Raw genomic sequence first — 23,590 nt, forward strand, 5'->3', positions numbered from 1 at the left:
ACGCGTCGCATCGTCCGCCTCGCCCACAGTGGGGCGGACGATGCGACGTCGAACGCATATCGTCGGCGGATGATGGATGTGCCATCGTCCGCATACCCGCAGTGGCGGACGATGGCGCGCCCGATGCATCGGGCGGCCTATTGTCTGCCCCTGTGGATGCCCTCGGTGTTAAGCGCTTTACTCCATCAGTTCATGATTAAGTGTACCAAGTTTCCGTTTTCGCCGATCCCGATCCACATTTAAGTGTATCATTTACTTTTTACTCCTAATTATTTTGGTAATGGACTTTACATTCCTCTTATAACTCAATCTACTCACATTTTATTTTAAAACTAATTATATAAAAACTCTATTTTTTTTTATCTACTTTTCATTATATTTCTTAAAAATCATGTCAAGTCAACTTAGGATAATTAATCATGGACAAGGGAGTAATATCAACCGAGATGTGGAAAACAGATGGAAAACAGATATAAGCATTCTGCCAGATAAGTTATTAAGATTTAAGTATTTACCAAGTACTCCCTCTTTTCGTGAGTATGAGCTCAATTTTTGGGCATGAATTTTAAGAAATATTAAGAAAAGTGAGTGGAAGAAAGTTAGTGGAATATGGGTCTCACTTATTTATATTAGTCTTAAATAATACATGAGTGGAATGAGTTAGTGGAATGTTAGGTTTTTTTCACGGGAAAACATTTGCATTGCACGTCCGAAATATTTTCATTTGAACATCTTCTTCATACATCGATCAATATATCTTGTTTAGAACAATAATTTAATTCATCTATTTATCCTTTGTATAGTGTATACTATTTCAAATATTGATGTACCCCAAAATGGAAATGCAATATTAAATTTGCAAAATATTCATTAAAAGAATTTATTTATTTACATTTTAACCGTGAAAACAAATTCATGACCATTTTCATGTGATTAATGATTGATAGCTCCATTTGTATGTAATATATACGTGTCATATATTTTGCCATTCTAGCTACATGTTCACCCATATTACTGAGCTTGACGAAGACTTTGTAAGTCAAGTCAATTGGCAAGGTGGACACTTTTCTTATTAAGCTCCTAATAAAATTTGGCCTGATAATTACCATAATTTTGTTATTTATTGAATAGAATTACTCCCTCCGTCCCAAAGAAGATGGCACACTTGGAAGATGGCACCAGATTTTAGGAGACGTTGTTTTGTGTGGTAAGAGAAAATATAATTTTATAATTGATGTGAGAAGAAATTTTTTCCAAAAGAGGAAAAAAGTCATCTTTTGTGGGACAAACTAAAAAGGAAAGTGTGACGTCTACTATGGGACGGAGGGAGTAGTATTTACGTACGATTGATTAAAATACAAACCTTATTTTGAGAATATTTACGGTGGCAGTATAAAGTGACTGCTTTTCGCGGTGAAATTAAATGCACTAAAAACTAAAATTCAAACTATTTGAATTTTCAAGAATGGTTCAATTAATAATCCAATTTGTCTCCATTCAAATTGATTGACTGGATATTGCAACCCTTTGAGAAAGTTGATGGGAGTCCAGTAAGTTTATTTGTATTCGAATTGAAGATCAACAGAGATGTGCTCAAGTTTCCTAGACAGTCTGGAATTGCTGCCTCCAATGAATTGTTCGACAAGTAGAGGATTTTGAGGGATCTCAAGTTGCAAATGGATGGTGGAATCTCTCCACTTAATTTGTTGCAACGTAGTGAAAAAGTAATCATGCTTGATTGATTCACAAAGGTGGATGGTATCGGACCTGAAAGTTTGTCAAATTACAATAACATGATCCATCATTGTAATAGAATAATACATTATTATCCTAACACATAAAAGCTGAAAAGTGTAAATTTTCATGCAATTTTTTCATTATGAGTCTCTATATTATGAAAGAAAGTATTGAGATAGGAAATCATACCAGTTAATTCATTGAAGTCAAGCCACAGATCTTGAGCGCTTCTGTTACCAATTTCTCTCGGCAACGATCCTTGAAGCCGGTTTTTGGCGTTGTTCCACTGCACTAACTTATTGAGAAGAGAATTTTCTTTTGGAATTTCACCTGTGAGAATATAAATCATCCACACATCAGGCTCTGATACACACAACGCGATACACACTCAAACTCCATTTTAGTATGAATGCAGTTGGGGCTACACATATATGTGATAATTATTTAAGGTGCAGTATACAGTGACGAAGCCAGAAATTTTGCACTATTTACTGTTAGATATTTTTCGGTGTCGACATCAATATAATCGAAAGCAGTTGCAACTTTCAGTCCAAGAATCTCGAGAGACATGTGATTATTGAGCAAAAGAATTAGAGATAAAGTCGTGGAAAATAGTGATATATCTGATGACGTCGTTAAAAGCAACTTCGAGTCGTGGACCCCCCACCCCCTTTTGGTTTGATATATTCGATTGATTTATTCATAAAAAAAATGCATGCTCACAACAACTAATATGTGAAAGCAAATTTAGGAAAATGGCAACAACTAGATCAAGCGAAGTAACTTATAATGTTACTTTGTAGTCCAATAATATAGAGACATGAAATCGTACCACTTAAATTATTGTCGTTCAGCCACAAGTAGCCAAGGTGTGTAATGTTTCCAATCTCTTTTGGCAATGATCCGTTGAAATTATTAAGTGACAACCATTGAAGCATGGTCAAGTGACATATCGCTTTCGGAATATCACCTGTAGAGTTATAATTGGTGACGCGTTTGCAATCAACCAAGCCTTCTATCTTTAGAAAGTACGATCGTGACATAAGTGGGCCAATCAAAGCCCAAAATTGATATGAAGTTCCCAATTTATGTGATTTTAAAGATATACACGAATTTCTCATGATGACATGAGATATATGTTATAATAATATTTCTCTCTCATTTATACTGATAAAATGGACCCTGCAAAACTATAAAATCAGCAGAGAAACCTCCAAAAATAATTAATTAAATGACATCAAAAAGATAATTTTAATACCAAACAAGCCAAAATATCTAAGAGCATGAAAATAAGTACTTACCACTCAAAACTGTTGGTACTTGGCACCCATATAATTGTTGAAGCAATGTCAAGTTCCCAATTATCTGATTTTAAAGATGTACACAGATTTCTCATATGACATGAGATTTTCCTTATAATAATATTTCTCTCTCATTTTTGCTTATAAAATAGACCCTTATGAAAGACATGCGTAACTAGCACAGAAATAAAATAAATATTACCTCCAAAAATAATTAATAAAATGACATCAAAAATATAATTTCAATACCAAACAAGCCAAAATATATAATAGCATGAAATAAGATCTTACCACTTAACTTGTTGTCACCAAAGTCCAACCATTGAAGCATTGCCAAGTTCCTAATTTCTCGTGGAATGTTACCTATGAATAAATTGCATTAGACCAACACCCCAATCATAGTATCAATTTGTACATGCAATATAAATTATTTTTCAAAAATAAAGTAATATAAAGTTAATTAAAATATTATTTAATGCAACTGTTACAAAATACTACTCCCTCAGTCCCCCAAATATTGTCCCACTTTGGCCCGGCACGAGTTTTAAAAAATGTAATGAAAAGTGAGTCGAAAAAGTTAGTGGAATGTGGGTCCTACTTTTATATATTAGTTTTATAATAAAATGTGAGTATGTATGAGTTAGTGGAATATTTGGTCCACGATAAAAAAATGATAAAAAGTGAAATGAGACAAATTTTGTGGGACGGGCGGAAATAGAAAAATGGGACAAACTTTCAGGGACGGAGAGAGTAATATTTATTTTGTAACAGTGGTATTAAATGATATTTTAATTAACTTCATACTCCCTTCGTCTTTGGAGAGTATGAACAATTTCATTTTTAGTCCGTCCCTAAAAGTATGAACATTCTAATTTTAGAAAGTATTTGTTCTTTAAAGAGGTGAGATCCATTATATACTAAAAATACTTAAAATTACTTTTTCTCTCTATCTCTTCTTAATTTATCAATTATACATTAAAACATGTGCCGAAACAAATGTTCATACTATTCAGGATGGAGGGAGTATTACTTTGTTCTTTTAAAAATAATTTCTTCATAAAATCAAACAACTTAAAACCACACCGAATCAAAATGTGTATTTAAATCATGAATGTATGGAGAGAAACACTCAAATGTATACTTAAATCATCGACGTATCGAGTATTATAAAGATCTTGGCATTAGGATCTTACCACTTAAATTATTGGCACCCAAATTATTAGGTTAATAGTACAGTATATCTTAATTGTTGAAAAAATATCAATCATATTAATTAATTACTTAAATGCTACAAAATAGTAGAGTTTAAAAAATATGCGGGTAATGGATGTCATGTTCCCAATTTCCTTTGGCAATGATCCCCACAACATGTTGTAACTCATGATCAAATCTTGTAAGTTAGTAAGATGAGTTATCTCTTTTGGAATATTACCTGCGTAAAAGTTGCATAAAATCAAAATGCAATTATATATTACTAAGAGCACCGATCTCTTTTGGAATATTACCTGTGAGTAAATTGCATCAAGTCAACATCCAATTATATACTTATAAGTTTGTACATGTCATATGAAGTCTTGAGATCATGGAGATTTTCAGATCTTGCCACTTAAATAATTAGCACCCAAATTTAATAATTGAAGCAATGTCATTTAAGAACTTATTGTCTAAATTTAATAATTGCAGCAAATTATTTTTAATATATATTGATTTAAGAACTTATTGTCTAAATATTGCAGTAGCTAATTTATTAAAATAGCTACCTCATTTAAGTTTGTTTAACTGGCGGTCTTCGATATTTTGGGCTTACAAATGGGCCTCTAATATATTTATTTGATATTATAGGAATATTATAATTGTATATGCCATGGATGGGTCGACAATGCGTAATGTTTAAAATATTGGCCCAAGAAGATAGAACCGTGCCCATAAGCTTTGGACTAGACTCAATGATTATGGGAATTTTTAGACTCCCCCGTCCCATTTAAGATGACACACTTTCCATTGTAGTTTATCACAACCAAGATGACACATTTTTATTTTTAGTAACTTTCTCCAACTGATGCACCCAACCATTTTTTTATCCAATTAAATATCTTATTCTCTTTCTCTCTACATTTAATATTTACACTTACATTTTCTCTCTCCAATTAAACATATTAAACAACTCCTAAAATCTCGTGCCGATTAAGAAATGTGTTATCTTAGGTAGGACTCAGGGAGCAATTCCTAAATGTGAGCAAGATTCTGTTGTGGGAAATATTCTAATTCCAAAATTTTAAACTCTGATGTTTGTTTCATATTTTCATATTTGTATATTTATATTTAAATGCCACACATGGACATAGTTGAATTAATGAGTTAGCAAAGTTATCACATTAAACTAATTATAAACATATTATCAACGTATATAGCTGCGGTGGATTTTGACCTAAAATATGACATGTATGGAATCATAAATAAAATAAGAAAAGTACTTATTACTTTTATTTTTTTATGGGTGAAATAATTATTACGGAAATTAATTTTCCATAGTGGTTGGTGATTACTCATTATGATGATCTAGTTCGAGGGGTATCCGTATTTGCTGATAAAATTATCTACCAATATAATTGGCTTGAGGTCAATATTTTATTGGATAAAAACTGCATTGATTTCTCTTGCACAAAGTATTATTTATAAAATATTTAATTAATCAACGAATCAAATGAAATTAAAGATAAAATTTCGGTGAAATTGAATCGTTATGGCTTACAAAGTGTTCCTATATAGAGAAGTATGAAAATATTTGACTTAGTCATAGCCTCAATTATATCTTTTCGAAATATATTAAATTTGACCGAGTCTCATTATTTTATTTAAGCTTTTTTTTTATTTCATACGCTAGTTTGACTGAGTATACATCTTTGTTTTATAGTATGTGAATTTTTGTTATTGTACAACATAAGAGGAGATTTTCATTTCAGCAGCAAACCAGAAAACGTGAAACAATCAGGATTACAATCAAAATCAAGGGAGAACACTAAACATTGGATAACTAAAACAAAAGCATTCATACTTTTTTATTTTCGTGTGCTAACAAGCTTGATCCTTACTGCTGTCTTCTAGCCTGATTCCTCACAACTCTTCTTCGTCTATCTCTTTTCTTCCGGCGTTGGCAACACTCAAATATCTTCTCAAAAACATCGTCAACTTTCTCCAAGTATTTATACCTGAAACTTCGGCAGAATAAAAGCAGCCATGAAAAGATTCCTAAGCTCAAAGCATAACCAGCAGCAGCAAACACATAACCCCACTCGATCTCCCCTTCCGATTCCACTTCCACATGAGGCGGTGAAGGTTTTCCATCACTCCCCTCACATTTTGTCGTCAATGGTAATCCACACAATCCTACATTTCCCTCATATGATTCGATACCAAATGTGGAAAGCTGAGTAGACTGTGGTATTCGTCCCTCGAGATTATTCATCGAAAGGTTTAATTTCGAAAGAAATGTCAACCTCGCCAATCCACTTGGAATTTCTCCATCCAGTTTGTTTGAAGACAAGTCCAAAGACTCAAGAAAATTCATACCTCCGAGAGATGATGGTATATGTCCTATGAGGGTATTGTGAGACAAATTCAAGTATCTAAGAGAGTTAAGAATCCCTAGAGAAGGTGGGATACGCCCAGAGAATCTATTGGAGGATAAGTCGATAATTGTAAAGGTTGTCAAGAGTCGCTCCAATGACTGATCTAATCCTTTCACTGTGAGCATCAATTCAATCATTCCTTTAAGGTTTTCTCCTCTAAGGTATTTTGTTCCGTTATCAGTTTGGTTTTCCGTGGCATCTATCATACATCGAAAGTTCTTGAAATATCTTTCAGGTAGAGAGCCAACAAATGCATTATATGATACATCCAATATTTGCAGCTTTGGGAAAGGCTGCTTAGTTTTTGAAGATACCAACATCGTGCCATTGAACTTATTTGACCTTAAGACGAGGACACGAAGTTGAGGGAGTGTTTCCATCCAAAAGGGAAACGCACCTTGTATTTTATTATCACCAATGTCCACTATAAGCAAATCTTGGCAGTTGACCAATGTTTGGGGAAGTGTTCCTTCCAATTTGTTTCCATTCAGACTGATTGACTCAAGACTGCAACCCTTTGGGAATGTTGATGGTATGATGCCACTAAGCTTATTTGCATTCAAATATAGGACAAATGATAAGTCCAAGTTTCCCAGACAATATGGAATTGCACCTTCCAAATTATTGTATGATAAAATGAGGATCATTAGGGGTCTCAAGTTGCAAATGGATGGTGGAATCTCTCCACTTAAGTTGTTGGAAGAGAGTTCTAAATGAAGCAGCCTTGATTGATTCACAAAGGTGGATGGTATCAGACCTGAAAGTTTATTTTATTCGTGTCAATTTCAATTTTAATTGATATATATGAAACAAATGCATTAAAACAAAGAATGATCATTAAAAGTATGTCAATCCAAAATTCTTTTTGACATACTTAAGCCAATGTGTTTGACATTTTCAATATACGAGTTTGATAAATTATCAAAGTTATTAAACTAAATTAGTTATCATCTTAATATGACCTGATTTTAGGGAAAAATTTGTAGCAGTATAATTAAAGAGTTAAGCCAAATCAAATGACATATAGTAGTCACCCCTACACGAAAATATTCTTGTAGTAGTGTTAAATACAATATTAGGTGGGGTAGTGATAAAATGCAAACTTTATATATTGTACAAACTCCAAATTTTTCAACACGTGTCAACACAACGTCAACACAGTATAAAATTTCAAGATTTTGATGTCAATACAACATCAACCGTTGACACTGTGATGATATTTTTTGTTGCTATTATTTTATCATCTGTTGTTATTTTTTAACGGTACAGATCATAGTTTGGAGTTTGTACAGTATATAGATTTTGCATTTGATCACGTGAATTTACAATTTTATCAAATTACTTCCTCCATCACAAGATATAAGAAATGGTGTTGAGTGATTTAAGTAGAGATAGAATAAAGTAAATAAATGAAGATAGTAAAATATGAGAGAATAATATAGATAATTAAAAATGATTTCTTTTTTCTTGCCTACAATAAAAATTACTCATTTATCTAAAAAGTCTCTAAAAGCAATAATATTGTGGTGGATGGACTATAACATTGTAAATGACATGGTTGCACATATTTTTTGTGTAAGTTATAGTAATTTAAAATGATTACTTTTTCCACATTTTTTTTACATGGATAAATTTTTTTTTTCTGAAATGATTAGACTGATCCTCAATAAAAACTGTATTATGAAAGATGAAGAAAGCAACATTAGTTACAAAATAAAATAGATTAACGTAATGGGCAGAATTTACATTATGAAAGGAAATAGAAAATCATACCGCTTAAATTATTGTTGTTAAGAACCACATTTTTGATGGTTGTGTTACCAATTTCCGTCGGCAATGATTCACCAAGTCGGTTGTCAGCCATTTGCAATTCATATAAATTCATAAGAAAAATTCCTTTTGGAATATGGCCTGTGATTATAAATTATCCACACAAAAATTTAGTTATCGGTCAAGTTATTCATCTATAAACTAGCTAGTAGCATAACAAATAGATACTATTCATTAGTACACTAAATTAAATGTTCAAATTGTTGAGGCGACGAGACTTTATCAAAACTACACATGTATTTGATGAGAAGGCTAATAACTTTGACAAAAACATTTGGATCCTCCCTCCCAAAATCTGTGTAAAAAGTACTCCCTTCGTTCCGTGTTAATAGAGGCGTTTGTTTCTACACTCGTTTTGAAAAAATAATACTAGTAATAAATAGTTAAAGTGGAGAAAAAGTAAAGTAAGAGAGAATAATGTACATGAGAGTCTTCTCTATATTATTTTTCTCTCTTTTTTTACTCCTCTATTAACTTTAAACTGAAACGCCTCTATTAACTTTAAAAGGAGGGAGTATTAATATATTGAATTTTAATTAACATTATTACCAAAACTGGAAAGTTAATTGTAGAATAAATATCGATCATATTAATTAATCACTTACATGCTACAAAATGATAGAGGATAAAGCAATGAAAGAGAAAATATCATACCACTTAAATCATTGTTGTTAAACAATAAATAGGTAAGGGATGTCAAATTCCCAATTTCCTTTGGCAATGATCCTGACAACTTGTTGTTACTCATGATCAAATATTGTAAGTTAGTAAGATGAGTTAGCTCTTTTAGAATATTACCTACGTAAAAGTTACACAAAATCAAATAGCAATTATATACTCATACTCTCTCCGTTCTTAAAAATAGAAACTTTGAAAATGGTATAGATTTTATTAGTAAAGTAAAAGAGAGGAGAAGAGAAAAAATCAAAAAAGTAGAGAAGATCTTACCACTTAACATGTTGTTATAAAGGAGCAACGATTGAAGCATTGTCAAGTTCCCAATTTCACTTGGCACGGGGCCAGTAAAGTTGTTGGTACTCATGTCCAAATATTGTAAATTAGTTAGAGCACCGATCTCTTTCCGAATAATGCCTGTACGTAAATTGCATCAAAAGCAATCAAAACAAAACAAAATGCAAGGTGATGAATCCGCGAAAATTTGATGTTAGTGATGAATGCTGGAAAAACGCAGATCACGACACAGAGAATTTACGTGGTTCGATTTACTGAGGTAAATCTACGTCCACGGGAAGAAAAGAGGGCAGAGTTGTATTGCTTGATCTGTTTTCTACAGCTTACAATACAGACTTGCTATTTTGTATTCTATCTCTAGAGATCGAGAGAATGTCTTTTGAAGCTAACCCTATCTATCTGATCTAGGTTCTATTTATACAAAGGACCAAGATCGTGGCATGCAGCTATTTACTAGGTAGTGGATGTCGTGGAGATCGTGGCGATCTTGCATGGGTCCACTATCCTGCATGAGTTAATGACTGCTTGACACCACTAAATAGATCGTGGGTGTAGTGGAGGTGGAAATCCTGTATGAGTCCACTATCTCTTAGTTCGGTCGAATACTGAGACCGAACTGCTGAATTATTGCCGAGCAGCTTTTGCCGATCTGAGAGTAGAGCTTGATGCCGACCTGAGAGCAGAGTTTGATTGGTTGGGTTTGATTGGTTGGCTTTTACCGAGCTGTAGGCTGGGGCCGAACTCTTTGGTTGTGCCGAACTGAACTCTTTAGTCATGCCGGACTGATACTCTTTAGTCATGCCGAACTGATACTCTTTCTTGGGCTTTAGGCTGATGGGCTTTACCGCTGTTGGGCTTGTTTAGTACGTACTCCATCACTACCCCCCCGGAAAGCGAAGTGAATCACTTCGGCATTCTGGATAAAGGTACGGGGTAAGTTGATGTTTGTCCTCGGTCTTATGAAGTGAACTCTTCTTTGACCGGACTCGTCTTTGGTCTGATGAAATAAACATCTTTGACCGGACTCGTCTTTGGTCTGATGAAATAAACATCTTTGACTGGACTCGTCTTTGGTCTGATGAAATAAACATCTTTGACCGGACTAAGCTTGTGTCCTAATTTGGCGAGTTTTATCGCTCGGATCGGACTTTCCGTTGTCCTAATTTGGGGATCGGACTTTCCCTTGTCCTAATTCGGCGAGTTTTATCGCGTGGATCGGACTTTCCCTTGTCCTAATTCAGGCAAGTTTTATCGCGAGAATCGGACTTTCGTTGCAGTTCGTTTCAGACGAAGTGCTTGATTTTTAAGCCGAATTGTGGTCTTGTATCCTCTTTAGAAGCTTGGACTTCACAATCGTTGGCTTATTGCAGCTCGTTTCAGACGAACTGCTTGTTTAAGCTGAATTGTGGTCTTGTATCTTCTGTAGAAGCTTTGACTCACAATCGTTGGCTTGTTGCAGCTCGTTTCAGACGAACTGCTTGTTTAAGCTGAATTGTGGTCTTGTATCTTCTGTAGAAGCTTTGACTCACAATCGTTGGCTTATTGCAGCTCGTTTCAGACGAACTGCTTGTTTAAGCTGAATTGTGGTCTTGTATCTTCTGTAGAAGCTTTGACTCACAATCGTTGGCTTATTGCAGCTCGTTTCAGACGAACTGCTTGTTTAAGCTGAATTGTGGTCTTGTATCTTCTGTAGAAGCTTTGACTCACAATCGTTTAGCTTGTATATGTTCTAAGAAGGGGATCAGCCTTCGAAGAGCAAGATACCTCAGTAACATTTGTAAGAGACGACACGCACAGAGACAGACAAAACACACAAACAAAACGCACAGAGAAAAATAAAGACCAAGTAAACCAAATAAAGCACAATGAGCAAACAGGACTCAAGACTGACTGACCGGACTGTCTCTTACAAATGGAACTTTTTGAGGTTGGAAATGTGCCATGTTCGGGGTACCTGTTCTCCTGACATGTGAGCCAATTTGTAAGACCCTTTGCCGAGGACTTCTGACACCCGATACGGACCTTCCCATGTGGGTTCGAGCTTGCCCAGCTTTTCTGCTCGGCTTACTTCGTTGTTTCTCAGGACGAGATCTCCCACTTGAAATTGCAGCTTCTTCACCCTTTGGTTGTAATACCGGGCTACTTGCTCCTTGTACTTGGCTGCTTTTATGCATGCCAATTCTCTTCTTTCTTCGGTAAGATCTAGCTCGGCTCTCAGTCCGTCGTCATTCATTTCTGAGGAGAAATTTAGAGTTCGGGGACTGGGTACGCCGATCTCTACCGGAATTACGGCTTCAGTGCCGTACACCAGACTGTACGGAGTTTCCCCGTTGGAGGTTGTGGGTGTAGTTCGGTAGGACCATAGGACTTGAGGGAGATTTTCTACCCATTGTCCTTTGGCTTGTTCTAACCGAGCTTTTAACCCTTTCACCAGGATACGATTTGTTACCTCCGTTTGTCCGTTTGCTTGTGGATGAGAGACCGAAGTGAACCGCTGTTGAATATTCAGCTCTTGGCACCAATTTTTGAACGTCTTGTCGGTGAACTGAGTCCCGTTATCCGAGATGAGGATGTGGGGTATGCCAAATCGGCACACTATGTTCTTCCAGACGAAATCCAATGCCTTCGAGCTCGTTATCGTAGCTAATGGTTCAGCTTCCACCCACTTCGTAAAGTAGTCCACGGCAACGATTAGGAATTTCATTTGCCGAGGAGCTTGAGGAAGTGGTCCCACTATGTCTATGCCCCATTGCATGAAAGGCCAAGGGCTTTGCATAGTGGATAGATCGGTCTGCGGCATCCTTGGGATATTTGCATGGATTTGGCACTTTGGGCATGTCTTGACGAGCTGCACTGCTTCTTGCACCAAGGTTGGCCAATAATATCCCCATCTTAGAACTTTTTTAGCTAAAGCTCTAGCTCCGATGTGGCTGCCGCACGATCCTTCATGAACTTCTCTGAGGATGTAGCCCGTCTCTTCTGGTCCTACGCACCGCAATAACGGCTGGAGGTAAGACTTTCTAAAGAGGACTCCTTCATGAAGTTCGTACCGAAGTGCTCGGCACGTGATCTTCCGAGCTTCTCTCTTATCCTCGGGCAATTGTCCTTGATCCAGATACTGCAAGATCGGCGTCATCCAGTTCGGCGAGCTGAATACTGAATGTACCTCGGCTTCATCAATGCTTCGATGCATTAATTCTTCCGCCTTTGAGCTCGGATCTGAGGCCAACTTACTTAAGGTATCTGCTCGGCTATTTTCCGCTCTGGGAACGCGGATTATCCGAAAATAGGAGAAACTTCGGCTGATGTTTTGCGCTTTGTCCAAATACTTCTTCATTCTCTCGTCACGGGCTTCACTTGTACCCAACATGTGATTTACTATGACTTGTGAATCACAATGGACTTTGAGAGATTTGACGAGCAGACTTTGCGCTAACTGGAGTCCGGCAAGGAGGGCTTCGTATTCGGCTTCATTATTAGTAGTGGGGAATAGGAACCGAAGTGAGTAGGATACCTCGTGTCCGTCGGGAGCGACGAGTAAAATACCAGCTCCACTTCCCATCTTGTTTGAAGCTCCATCTACGAATCCGCTCCAGCAGTCTGGCGGCTCTACTTCGGATTCCAAGGGCTGTGCTAGCTCGGCATTGGCAGAATTTTTCTGTTCGGCAATGACAGGGATTGCTTGATCGAACTTGGCCTCTGCAAGAAAATCTGCCAAGGCTTGTCCCTTGATGGCTTTCCGAGGTAGGTACTCGATTGAGTGTTCTCCCAGCTCTATGGCCCATTTGGCGATTCTGCCTGATGCTTCTGGCTTGGTCAAAACTTGCCGAAGAGGCAGATCGGTTAAGACGCATACCTTGTGAGCATAGAAGTATGGCCGCAGTCTCCTTGCTGCATTTACTAACGCCAGAGCAATTTTTTCCAGAGGTTGATACCTTGTTTCTGGACCTCTTAATGCTCGGCTTGTAAAGTAGATGGGAAACTGCTTTAGGCCTTCTTCTCGTATAAGCACCGCGCTGATGGTTTGATCTGATGCCGCTAAGTATAAGAATATTACTTCGGCTTCGGTTGGAGCAGAGAGAATAGGAAGCTCGGCTAGATAACTTTTGAGCTCGTCAAAGGCCTTTTTCTGCTCGGCTCCCCACTCGAACTTTGGTGCCTTTTCAACACTTTGAAAAACGGCAGTTGCTTTTCGGCTGCTTGGGAAAGGAATCGATTCAGTGCGGCTAGACATCCGGTTATCCTTTGCACGTCATGTATGGACTTCGGCATTGCCATGTTCTGAACGACTTGAACTTTTGAGGGGTTTGCCTTGAGTCCGTCCTTTGAAACCCAACAACCCAGAAACTTTCCCGAATCTACCAAAAAGGTACACTTTTGGGGATTAAGTTTGAGGTTGGCTTTCTTGAGCACGTTGAGAGTGGACTTGAGGTTGTGCTCGTACTCCGAAGTGCTTTTGCTTTTGACGACTATATCGTCAACATACACTTCGACCTCCTTTCCGATTAGGTGCCGAAAAAGCTTGTCTACCATCCTTTGATAAGTGGCTCCGGCATTCTTTAAACCGAATGGCATCTTTTTATAAGCGAAAATGCCGAAATCGGTAATGAAAGCTGTTTTCGGAGCGTCACTCTCATCCATCAATACTTGGTGATATCCTTTGTATAAATCAAGAAAACAGAAAATTTCGAAGCCGATCAAAGCTTCTACTTTTTTATCTATATTCGGAAGGGGATAGCAATCTTTAGGACAGTGCTTGTTTAGATCGGTAAAATCTATGCACATCCGCCATCCTCCTTCTTTTTTCTTGATCATCATAGGATTGGCCACCCAGGAGGGATATTTCACCTCGAATAGTACATCCGCTTTTAGTAATTGGCGGACTTCGTCATGGATGACTTGGCTTCTTTCTGCCGCAAAGAGTCTTTGCTTCTGTTTTACTGGCCGGATTGAAGGATCAATATTTAACCGATGAGTGATTACCTCGGGGGGCACTCCGGTCATGTCCAACGGAGACCATGCAAAGACATCTCTGTACTCCTTGAGGAGCTGAATGGTCTTTTCCCGGAGTAGAGGCGTTCCTGCGAAGCCGATCTTGACCGTTCTGGATGGATCATCTTCGTATAACTGAACGGTCATTGAGTTCGGCTCTGAAGTGACTTCGGTCATCTCGCTTGCCTTTGACTCCGGTTGCTGTGATTGCTATGCTTGATGGTGCCGAACTGATTGCTCGGCACTTTTAAGCGCAATCTGCAGACATTCTTTTGCTCTCTTTTGATCACCTCGGATGACCGCTATCCCACCTTTAGTGGGGATCTTGATGGTGAGGTGATAAGTAGAGCAAACGGCTCGAACTGTGTTGAGCCAGTCTCTCCCCAGGATGATGTTGTACGGGGACCGAGCTTTCACCACAAAGAACTCTATCATCGTATTGGAGCTTGTAGGCGCTTTTCCCACCGTGATCGGAAGGCTGATAATACCTTCAGGGCGGGTGTCCTCCTGGGCGAAACTTTTCAGAGGAAGTGGAGCCGGACTGAGCCGAGCTGGATCCACTTCCATTTTATCGAAACATTCTTTAAAAAGAATGCTGACTGACGCTCCTGTATCCACAAATACTCTGTGGATCAGTTTGTTTGCCACTCCGGCTTGAATGACAATAGCATCTTGGTGAGGAGAGATGGCTGGGACGGGATCGGCGTCTGAAAATGTAATCATTTCGTCTTTCTTCAGCCTTTTATGTGTTGGCTCCTCTCGATTGAAGCCTCTGCGCTCTGCTTTTAGGGACGATTTAGTCTTCCCGGCAGGGAGAGCATCAATAGTCAGGATTACTCCATCATATTGCGGCTCGTCGTCGTCTTCGGGATCCTCATGCCTTTTCGGATCCTGAGGATTGCAGTTCGCACCTCTCTGCTTTTTGTTCTTTTTCGGCTGCTTGCTTTGGTATTTTTTTAACGTTCCTGTTTTCACAAGAACATCAATACCTGCAGCCAAATCTCGGCACTCCTCGGTATCGTGACCGTGGGTTTGATGGAAGGAGCAATATTGATCCTGAGGTCGCCGCGCGGCTGATTTCGTCATCCGCTTTGGTCTTTCGAACATATCGGAATGTAGTTCGAAAATTTCCGCTCTTGACTTGTTCAGTGGTACGAACTGAGCGGGCGGCTTCTCGGGATTGAGACGGGGTCCCAATCTGTCTTGCACCGGAGCCCTTTGAATTCTTTCAAATGGAGTCCGGCGAGGATGCCCCTGATCGCTATGATCGGGCTTCCTTCTGTCTCCTCGGGACGATGAGCTGTCTAACGACCGTTTGCGACGGTCTGCCTCATCGGCCCGGGAGTACTGGTCCACAATGTCCCACATTTCCTGAGCTGTCTGTGGACCGCACTCAACGAGCTTCCTGTAGAGAGCTCCGGGCAGGATTCCATTTTGGAATGCCGAGATGACAAGCAGATCGTTGAGATCGTCTACTTGCAGGCATTCCTTGTGGAATCTTGTCATAAAGTCGCTGATTCTTTCATCGCGACCTTGACGAATGGAAAGCAGCTGAGCCGAAGTGATCCGGGCTTCCGCTTTCTGAAAGAACCTCCTGTGGAAAGCATCCATTAGATCTCGGTAGGATCTAATGCTGCCTTGAGGAAGGCTGTCGAACCACCTTCTGGCGTTCCCGATGAGCAGCTCGGGGAACAGCTTGCACATGTGGACCTCGTTGAGACCCTGGTTCGCCATGTTATATTGATAGCGTCCCAAGAAATCATGAGGATCCACGAGTCCGTCATAGGTTATCGACGGAGTTCGGTAGTTCCGCGGCAAAGGAGTTCGGGTGATATCGTCCGAGAACGGAGTCTTCAATGCTCCGTAGATGGCGAACCCGACATCTCTTCGGTACGGAGGAGATGGAGTTCTCCTGTGGTTCCGGTACCGAGGAGGAACAGGAACATGTCGGGGTTGAGGATTCTTTCTCCTGGAAGACACGTCACTACTGCGGTAGTGACTTTCATGCCTAGATGAGGAGGGAGAATCCGTCGTTGTCTTCTCCGGCTGTTGGCTCTTCTGCAGGAAGGTTAAGAACTCCTCCTGCTTCTCGGCCAAGAACAGCTTGACAGCTTCATTTAAATCGGGCTGCTGGGAAGACTCGGTGCGATGACTCCTGGAGTGGCTTGTTCCTTCTTCGTGAGAACCGGAGGTAGATGTCTCCCGAGGCCGTTTTTCAGACCTGCGAGCTGGACTAGCTTCCTCACGGTTATCACGAACGGTATTATGGGTGTTATGTGATCTGGTATGCATTTTTTTGGGGTGGAAAAAGGGTCAAAAATTCGCTTTATCACAGATTTGGTTCTCTGTTTCCCACAGACGGCGCCAGTGATGAATCCGCGAAAATTTGATGTTAGTGATGAATGCTGGAAAAACGCAGATCACGACACAGAGAATTTACGTGGTTCGATTTACTGAGGTAAATCTACGTCCACGGGAAGAAAAGAGGGCAGAGTTGTATTGCTTGATCTGTTTTCTACAGCTTACAATACAGACTTGCTATTTTGTATTCTATCTCTAGAGATCGAGAGAATGTCTTTTGAAGCTAACCCTATCTATCTGATCTAGGTTCTATTTATACAAAGGACCAAGATCGTGGCATGCAGCTATTTACTAGGTAGTGGATGTCGTGGAGATCGTGGCGATCTTGCATGGGTCCACTATCCTGCATGAGTTAATGACTGCTTGACACCACTAAATAGATCGTGGGTGTAGTGGAGGTGGAAATCCTGTATGAGTCCACTATCTCTTAGTTCGGTCGAATACTGAGACCGAACTGCTGAATTATTGCCGAGCAGCTTTTGCCGATCTGAGAGTAGAGCTTGATGCCGACCTGAGAGCAGAGTTTGATTGGTTGGGTTTGATTGGTTGGCTTTTACCGAGCTGTAGGCTGGGGCCGAACTCTTTGGTTGTGCCGAACTGAACTCTTTAGTCATGCCGGACTGATACTCTTTAGTCATGCCGAACTGATACTCTTTCTTGGGCTTTAGGCTGATGGGCTTTACCGCTGTTGGGCTTGTTTAGTACGTACTCCATCACAAGGAATATAAGAGCTTGACATAAGATCATACCACTTAACATGTTGTGACCAAGGTCCAAATATTGAAGAATTGTCAAGTTCCCAATTTCACTTGGCACGGGGCCAGTAAATTTGTTTGTACTCATGTCCAAAGTTTGTAAATTAGTAAGAGCACCGATCTCTTTTGGAATATTACCTGTGAGTAAATTGCATCAAGTCAACATCCAATTATATACTTATAAGTTTGCACATGTCATATGAAGTCTTCAGATCAGATCTTACCACTTAAATAGTTAGCACCCAAATCTAATAATTGCAGCAATGTCAAGTTTCCAATTTGTGTTGGCACATGTCCACTAAATCTGTTGTTGTACAAATAAAGATACTCAAGCTTTGAACACTGCCCCAAACTCGATTGTATTTCCCCGTACAACTCGTTGTAAGAAATACGAAGTCTCTTAAGCCTATGGAGATTGTGTTTGCACATATCATTTGGTAGGCTACTAGATAAACTATTAATCCTTAAATTCAAAACTTGTAAAAATGACATGTTGAAAATAGAATGGGGAATAGAACCATGAAAAGAGTTATTGCTAATATCTAAAGAAACAAGAAAAGAAAGATTTCCGATTTCTGGAGAAATGGTTCCTGCAAGACCCATGGATGATATATTCAACTGAGTCACCCTTTGATAGTGAGAATCACAAGTAACTCCCATCCAACTACAAATACTGCTCTCACTACTCCAATTTTTGGCTAATATATTATGGGGATCAAAAGAGATTTGAGATTTGAAAGCAACAAGGGAAGAACGATCGATGTTTATATCTGAGTTGGCTGAGCTATAAACAATCAACCATTGAAGTAGTAAGAATGATGTTATAAGGAGGTAGAGATGGGAAGATGTATCCATTAGGCTTTATTTTAAAAGTAGCTAGCAATGTGTGGTGTATACAAGATTTGAGCTACCACTATATATATACCTCAAAAGTGTGTGTGTGTGTGTGTGTGAGAGAGAGAGAGAGAGAGAGAGAGAGAGAGAGAGAGAGAGAGAGAGAGAGAGAGTTTATCTTTTGTTTTTGAGATAAATGATACTCCAAAAGTCGTCTATTATCATAAACATAATGGTAATGATTTTTCATTTACTTTAAAATTATATTCCTATACACCAAAATTATTTACTTAGAAAAAGAGAAAATGGTTTATGTATACAAAAAGAACTCTATATTAAGGAATCTCATGTTGACTGTAGATCTGATCTTGAAGTTGTGTTAAGAAAATTGAGGCTTTCAGTCCTTTAAATATTTCCATGACGCCAAGTAAAAAAATTAATTAAATTATATTCCTATATCTCTAAACTGAAATATTTACAATATTCAATTCAATTTGTTAATTTATTCCAAAATAAATTTAATTACAGCTTAACTGGAAAACGATACTACATCGATCAATTCATCACCGTTGTCATGTGATTAAAGATTGATAGCTCCTTTTTGTCTTCGACTGCTATGCATGACTTATTACAGACACTAGACGAAGACTTCTTAAGTCGAGTCAATGTCCTTTTTCATAATGTTTTTCTACGGTTGATATTTAAACTCACATTTTTTTAATTAATACTCACATTAACAAACAGTTTCTAAAATCTTGTACGACTAAGAAATGTGTCATTTCAACTGCGACAAAGGCATTATATCATTAAAAATCTTAATCAATTTTTAGTATCTTTTCAATTTTATTTTTAAGAGTAGTTTAGTAATTTAATATCCCCTCCGTCCCAACTCGAGTGATTGACTTCTTTTTTGTCGTTGTTTTGCTATGATGATAGTTAATAGTTAAAGTAGAGATAAAGTAAAGTAACAGAGTGAATAACATAGAAGATAAGCGTATCTACATTATTCTCTTATTTACTTTAATTTCTTTCCACTTTAACTATTTATTGTTATTTTCCCTAAACAAGTGCCTGAAAACAGTCAATCACTTGAGATGAGACGGATGGAATATCTATTTGTATAGTATATTGGATACAAGCTCAAATCCTTTAGCCTATGAAATTGGTATAAATGTGATACTGTATAAAACTTATTCATTGTATACAACAAATACGTGATACGTTGAGAGTAAAATACAACTATATAAATACTAGGTTGGATAATAGAAGAAAGATGTGTTTATGGTTGAAATCATATCACCAAAAGACCTTTAAAACAAGGCATGCCTTAATATACAGTCCAAATATAGTGGTCTCAAGTCAAGTCTACGTTTATCACTAAATAAATAGTCGCTTTATGAATAGACAATTGGACATATATATATCAACATATAGCTGTGGTGGATTTGGACATAAAATATGGCATACTGGAACTATACATCATGTTACCTAGAAAAGTATTACTCCCTTTGAAGATGACCCCTTCTATGGCCATTATATTATGTGTTAAAACAGACTTTTCAAGTAATTAAATTTCAATATTATTTAATCGATGAAAATGAAAAAATTTATAACCCCCGTCCGTGCAGTAACATTATTTTCATAAGAACGGTACGTTCCGAGGTGTAAAGTAGGAGAGAAGGGATGTCATAATTGGGGTTTTGAATAAGACGACCTTTTTATTTTTCATTTTATTCGTTGAAAAAGTAATAAGAATGAGAGGTGTTAAGCTTTTTATCATCCTGGCGTCGAGCTATTTTTCCGCAGGACCTCCCCTACAGTATCGTCACCGCAGTAGAGTTTAACCACCAAGTTCGGGATGGATTGGTGTGGTTCCTCTACGCCTAGGACACCAGAATATGTGGAAAGTAAAAAAATAAAAAAAGGAATAAATTTGACATAGTTAGAGTTAATTATATCTTTTTAAAATATTAAAAAATTATATATTTGACTGAGTCTCATTATTTTATTTAAGCTTTTTTTGTTTCATATGCTAGTTTGACTGAGTATAAATCTTCATTTTATATGTGAATTTTTCTTATTGTAAAATATTAATAATTTAGACACAACAGGATATTTTCATTTCAGCAGCAAACCTGAACCCTAACAGAACAGGTGAATTTCTCCATTCGTACAACTTTGCACCCGGAACGAGTAAATCGAGAGTGAACGGTGAATTATGCCTATCCAAATCACTAACACACTTGGACGTAATATCTGATAACGCAATCAAATCAGCAAACTGAGGTTCATACAACTCTAAAGAATATATATCACATGTTCTCAAAGTTATAGTGTATAGCAAGAAACAATCATCTGCCATAGTCGATGAGTTGATACGATTATTATTATTATTATTATTATTTAGTTAGTTAATTATGAATTTGCATATCTTTTCCATATCTTTTGTCTTGCTCATTAAGTTAGTATCCCTATTACAAATAGGACTATTGTTATTCTCATTATTGAATCAATGAAATCGTAATTATTTGTCTTTTATCTTTATTTAGTTTTTCGTTTAGAATTTCTGATTGTCGACAGAGCACGGTTTCTCTGCGAATTTCTTTATCTTTTTCACTTGATAAGGGTTTTTCCCTTATTAGATCCATAGTCCACTAATTTATTCAACTCATTTTTCTTTACATTTCTTAAAATCTGTGTCCGCACCAAATGCGACTCCTATTGTTGGAAGGAGGTAGTATTATCATGAGCAAATAGTGATGATTTTTTCTTTAGGATGGTCTAGTGTTATAAGTGAGCTATAAGCTTATGAATTGAAGTAGAGATATTTACTTTAGAGTTTTGTTTGAGTCTGATCTTGTTGTTGCGAGAACTTGACAAAATAACTATTTAACGTATTTAGAAATTGGATAATACGAAGAAAGATGTGTTTATGGTTCGAAACATATCACCAAAAGATAGAAAGGACCCTAAAAACACGACGTGTCTAAAAGTTGTCTCAAGTAAGTCGATATTTATCACTGAAAAGTAGCTTTTTTTAATACACAATTGGACATATATATTAACGTATATTGGTGATGGATTTTGACATAAAATATGACACATTTGTAATTAGGAACGTAATCAAATGCAAACTCTAAATATTATACAAATTCTAAATTATGATCTTGATCGTTAAAAAATATCAACAGATGACAAAATAGTAGCAACATAAAATGTCAACACAGTGTCAACGGTTGATGATGTGTTGATATTGTGTTGACATTTTCTGTTGCTACTATTTTGTCATCAGTTGATATTTTTTAACGATCCAGATCATAGTTTGGAGTTTGTGCAATATATGAGTTTACATTTTATCACTACCCTTTATAATTATATATAGACTGAGAAAAGTATTACTTTTATTTATATAATTATCATGGAAATTATCCATCAATTGACTTGAGGTCACTAATTCATTGGTATTAATTTTTCTTGCACTAAGTAATATTGTGAAATATGTTTAATCGCTTCGCCAATCAAATAAAATTGCTGAAACTAAATAGCAACGTGATAAGAGTAATCTCTTAATTATTGCAACCATAGTAAAGATTCTAGAGATCTAAACAACAATAAAATAAAATCCAAAATAATTAATCTTGACGCTTTCCGTCAATTAATTTCTTGCCTTCCACCAAAGCCTGAATTCAATTTCCTCAATCATTGGAATAGCAAACACATAGGAATCTCAATAAAACAAAATATTTATGAGAAACCAATATCATTACCGCTTTCACAAAATATCTAAGCAAAGATCCACTTTAAAGATTAAACTTCTCACAAAATTTCTTTATGAAAGAATATTGCTTGATCACTTTTATAATAGAAAAGGGCCATATTAGCCCAAAAGAGAGCCCAACTTAATAGGCCCAACTGAATGATTTAAACAAAACAAACAAGCCCAAAAGAGAGCCCAACTCCAAAGAATAAGATTGTGTCTTAACACACACACACTCTCTCTCCATCCAGATCGTAACAACTTTATAACAATAAATCATAAAATACAGTTAAATAGCTTACTTTCACAGTAGAGTAAAAATGAATCTTACTTTTCTTGATATCTTCAAATACTATGAAGTAAGTAATCTACTAAAAATCATATCCTCCATAATCGTATTTTCCAATAATATTTTACTTTTCCTAATAGGCTAAGATATTTTGCTCCCTATAAATACACGAAAATGACAAAGATTACTCCATATTTTTCTAAACCCTAATCTTCTCCTTCATCAAAATTGTGATTTCATCTTCTCCCAGCTCTGTCAAATTCAGCCATGGCTCATGTTGATAATTCAAAGTCCAATCATCCAGAGCAGCGACCCTATCTTCGGAGATGACCCATGGGGATGGACTTTCAAGGTTGACACGTATTTCGACTATTACCGGATGTCGGAAGAGCATCGGTCTACACTTCGTCGGACTACTCTTCGAGCAGGCGGCGCTGGGTTGGTTCATTTACCGAAAAAAACAAAATTTGCTGAAATCATGGCCTGATTTCATGGAAGCGGTGAAAGAGAGGTTTGATCCAACATATCATGACAATCATTTTGGGAAACTCTGTAAGCTGCAACAACTCAACACGGTGATGGAATATCAGAACGAATTCGAGAGGCTTTTGGTCAAGATTAAGGGTCCATCGCTATCGGAGAATCACCTCGTCTCCATATGTGAATCGGGCTTGAAAGATCCTATTCGGTGGGAAGTTCACTTGCGAAGGCCATCGTCCTTGTGTGATATGTTTGCGCTTGCTCGCAAATTCGAGAAGATGTACGATGAAGGCTTCAAACAAGAGAGGTGTGTTTTGGTTGTTTTATAGTTTTAGGTTTTGTTTTGAGTTGAATTTTATGGGGATTGAATTTCTTTGCAATTGTTTCCTATTAGAATTAGAAGTTAAATTTGGATATACTTTCATAAATGAGAGTGAATTTATCTATTTGTTATATGTCTAGGCTTTGTTGTTTGTTTGAATGATGATTTTTTTTTATATTTTAATTAATAGATGATTTAGAAACTTTAGTTTTTGTATGTGTTGGCTTCGTTTCCCTCATATGTTCGGTCGTTATTGAGAGTGACTAGGCAACAACTCGTATTAGAGATGTAGACATGGTGATCGTGGTGTTCGTAGTAGTGGGAAAAGAGA

General features: G+C 37.3%; 2 protein-coding genes across 2 annotated transcripts; both read right to left on the reverse strand.

Annotated features, from left to right (window-relative positions):
- Positions 1-1,335: 1,335 nt before the first annotated feature.
- LOC121761636 (MDIS1-interacting receptor like kinase 2-like) lies at positions 1,336-2,264 on the reverse strand. Its single transcript, XM_042157266.1, has 2 exons — positions 1,927-2,264; positions 1,336-1,767 (listed from the first exon to the last, which is right to left on the reverse strand). Exons 1-2 carry the CDS (start codon positions 2,084-2,086, stop codon positions 1,475-1,477), a joined length of 453 nt encoding a protein of 150 aa, XP_042013200.1. The 5' UTR covers positions 2,087-2,264; the 3' UTR covers positions 1,336-1,474.
- Positions 2,265-4,315: 2,051 nt separating this feature from the next.
- LOC121760931 (probable LRR receptor-like serine/threonine-protein kinase At3g47570) lies at positions 4,316-18,452 on the reverse strand. The gene is made up of 3 exons (XM_042156521.1): positions 17,802-18,452; positions 17,572-17,715; positions 4,316-4,470 (listed from the first exon to the last, which is right to left on the reverse strand). The coding sequence occupies exons 1-3, from the start codon at positions 18,430-18,432 to the stop codon at positions 4,316-4,318; spliced, it is 930 nt and encodes a 309-aa protein (XP_042012455.1). The 5' UTR covers positions 18,433-18,452.
- Between the last annotated feature and the right edge of the window lie 5,138 nt (positions 18,453-23,590).

Source organism: Salvia splendens, chromosome 13 (genome assembly GCF_004379255.2).
Source record: "Salvia splendens isolate huo1 chromosome 13, SspV2, whole genome shotgun sequence".
Lineage (NCBI taxonomy): Eukaryota > Viridiplantae > Streptophyta > Magnoliopsida > Lamiales > Lamiaceae > Salvia > Salvia splendens.

Coding starts and splice junctions, on each gene's coding strand:
- LOC121760931 (XM_042156521.1), bottom strand. CDS start 18,432: ATGGATACATCTTCCCATCTCTACCTCCTTATAACATCATTCTTACTA. Junction 17,716..17,801: donor GGGTGCTAACTATTTAAGTG/GTAAGATCTGAT, acceptor ATTTACTCACAG/GTAATATTCCAAAAGAGATC. Junction 4,471..17,571: donor TGGTCACAACATGTTAAGTG/GTATGATCTTAT, acceptor ACTTTTACGCAG/GTAATATTCCAAAAGAGATA.
- LOC121761636 (XM_042157266.1), bottom strand. CDS start 2,086: ATGATTTATATTCTCACAGGTGAAATTCCAAAAGAAAATTCTCTTCTC. Junction 1,768..1,926: donor TGACTTCAATGAATTAACTG/GTATGATTTCCT, acceptor ACAAACTTTCAG/GTCCGATACCATCCACCTTT.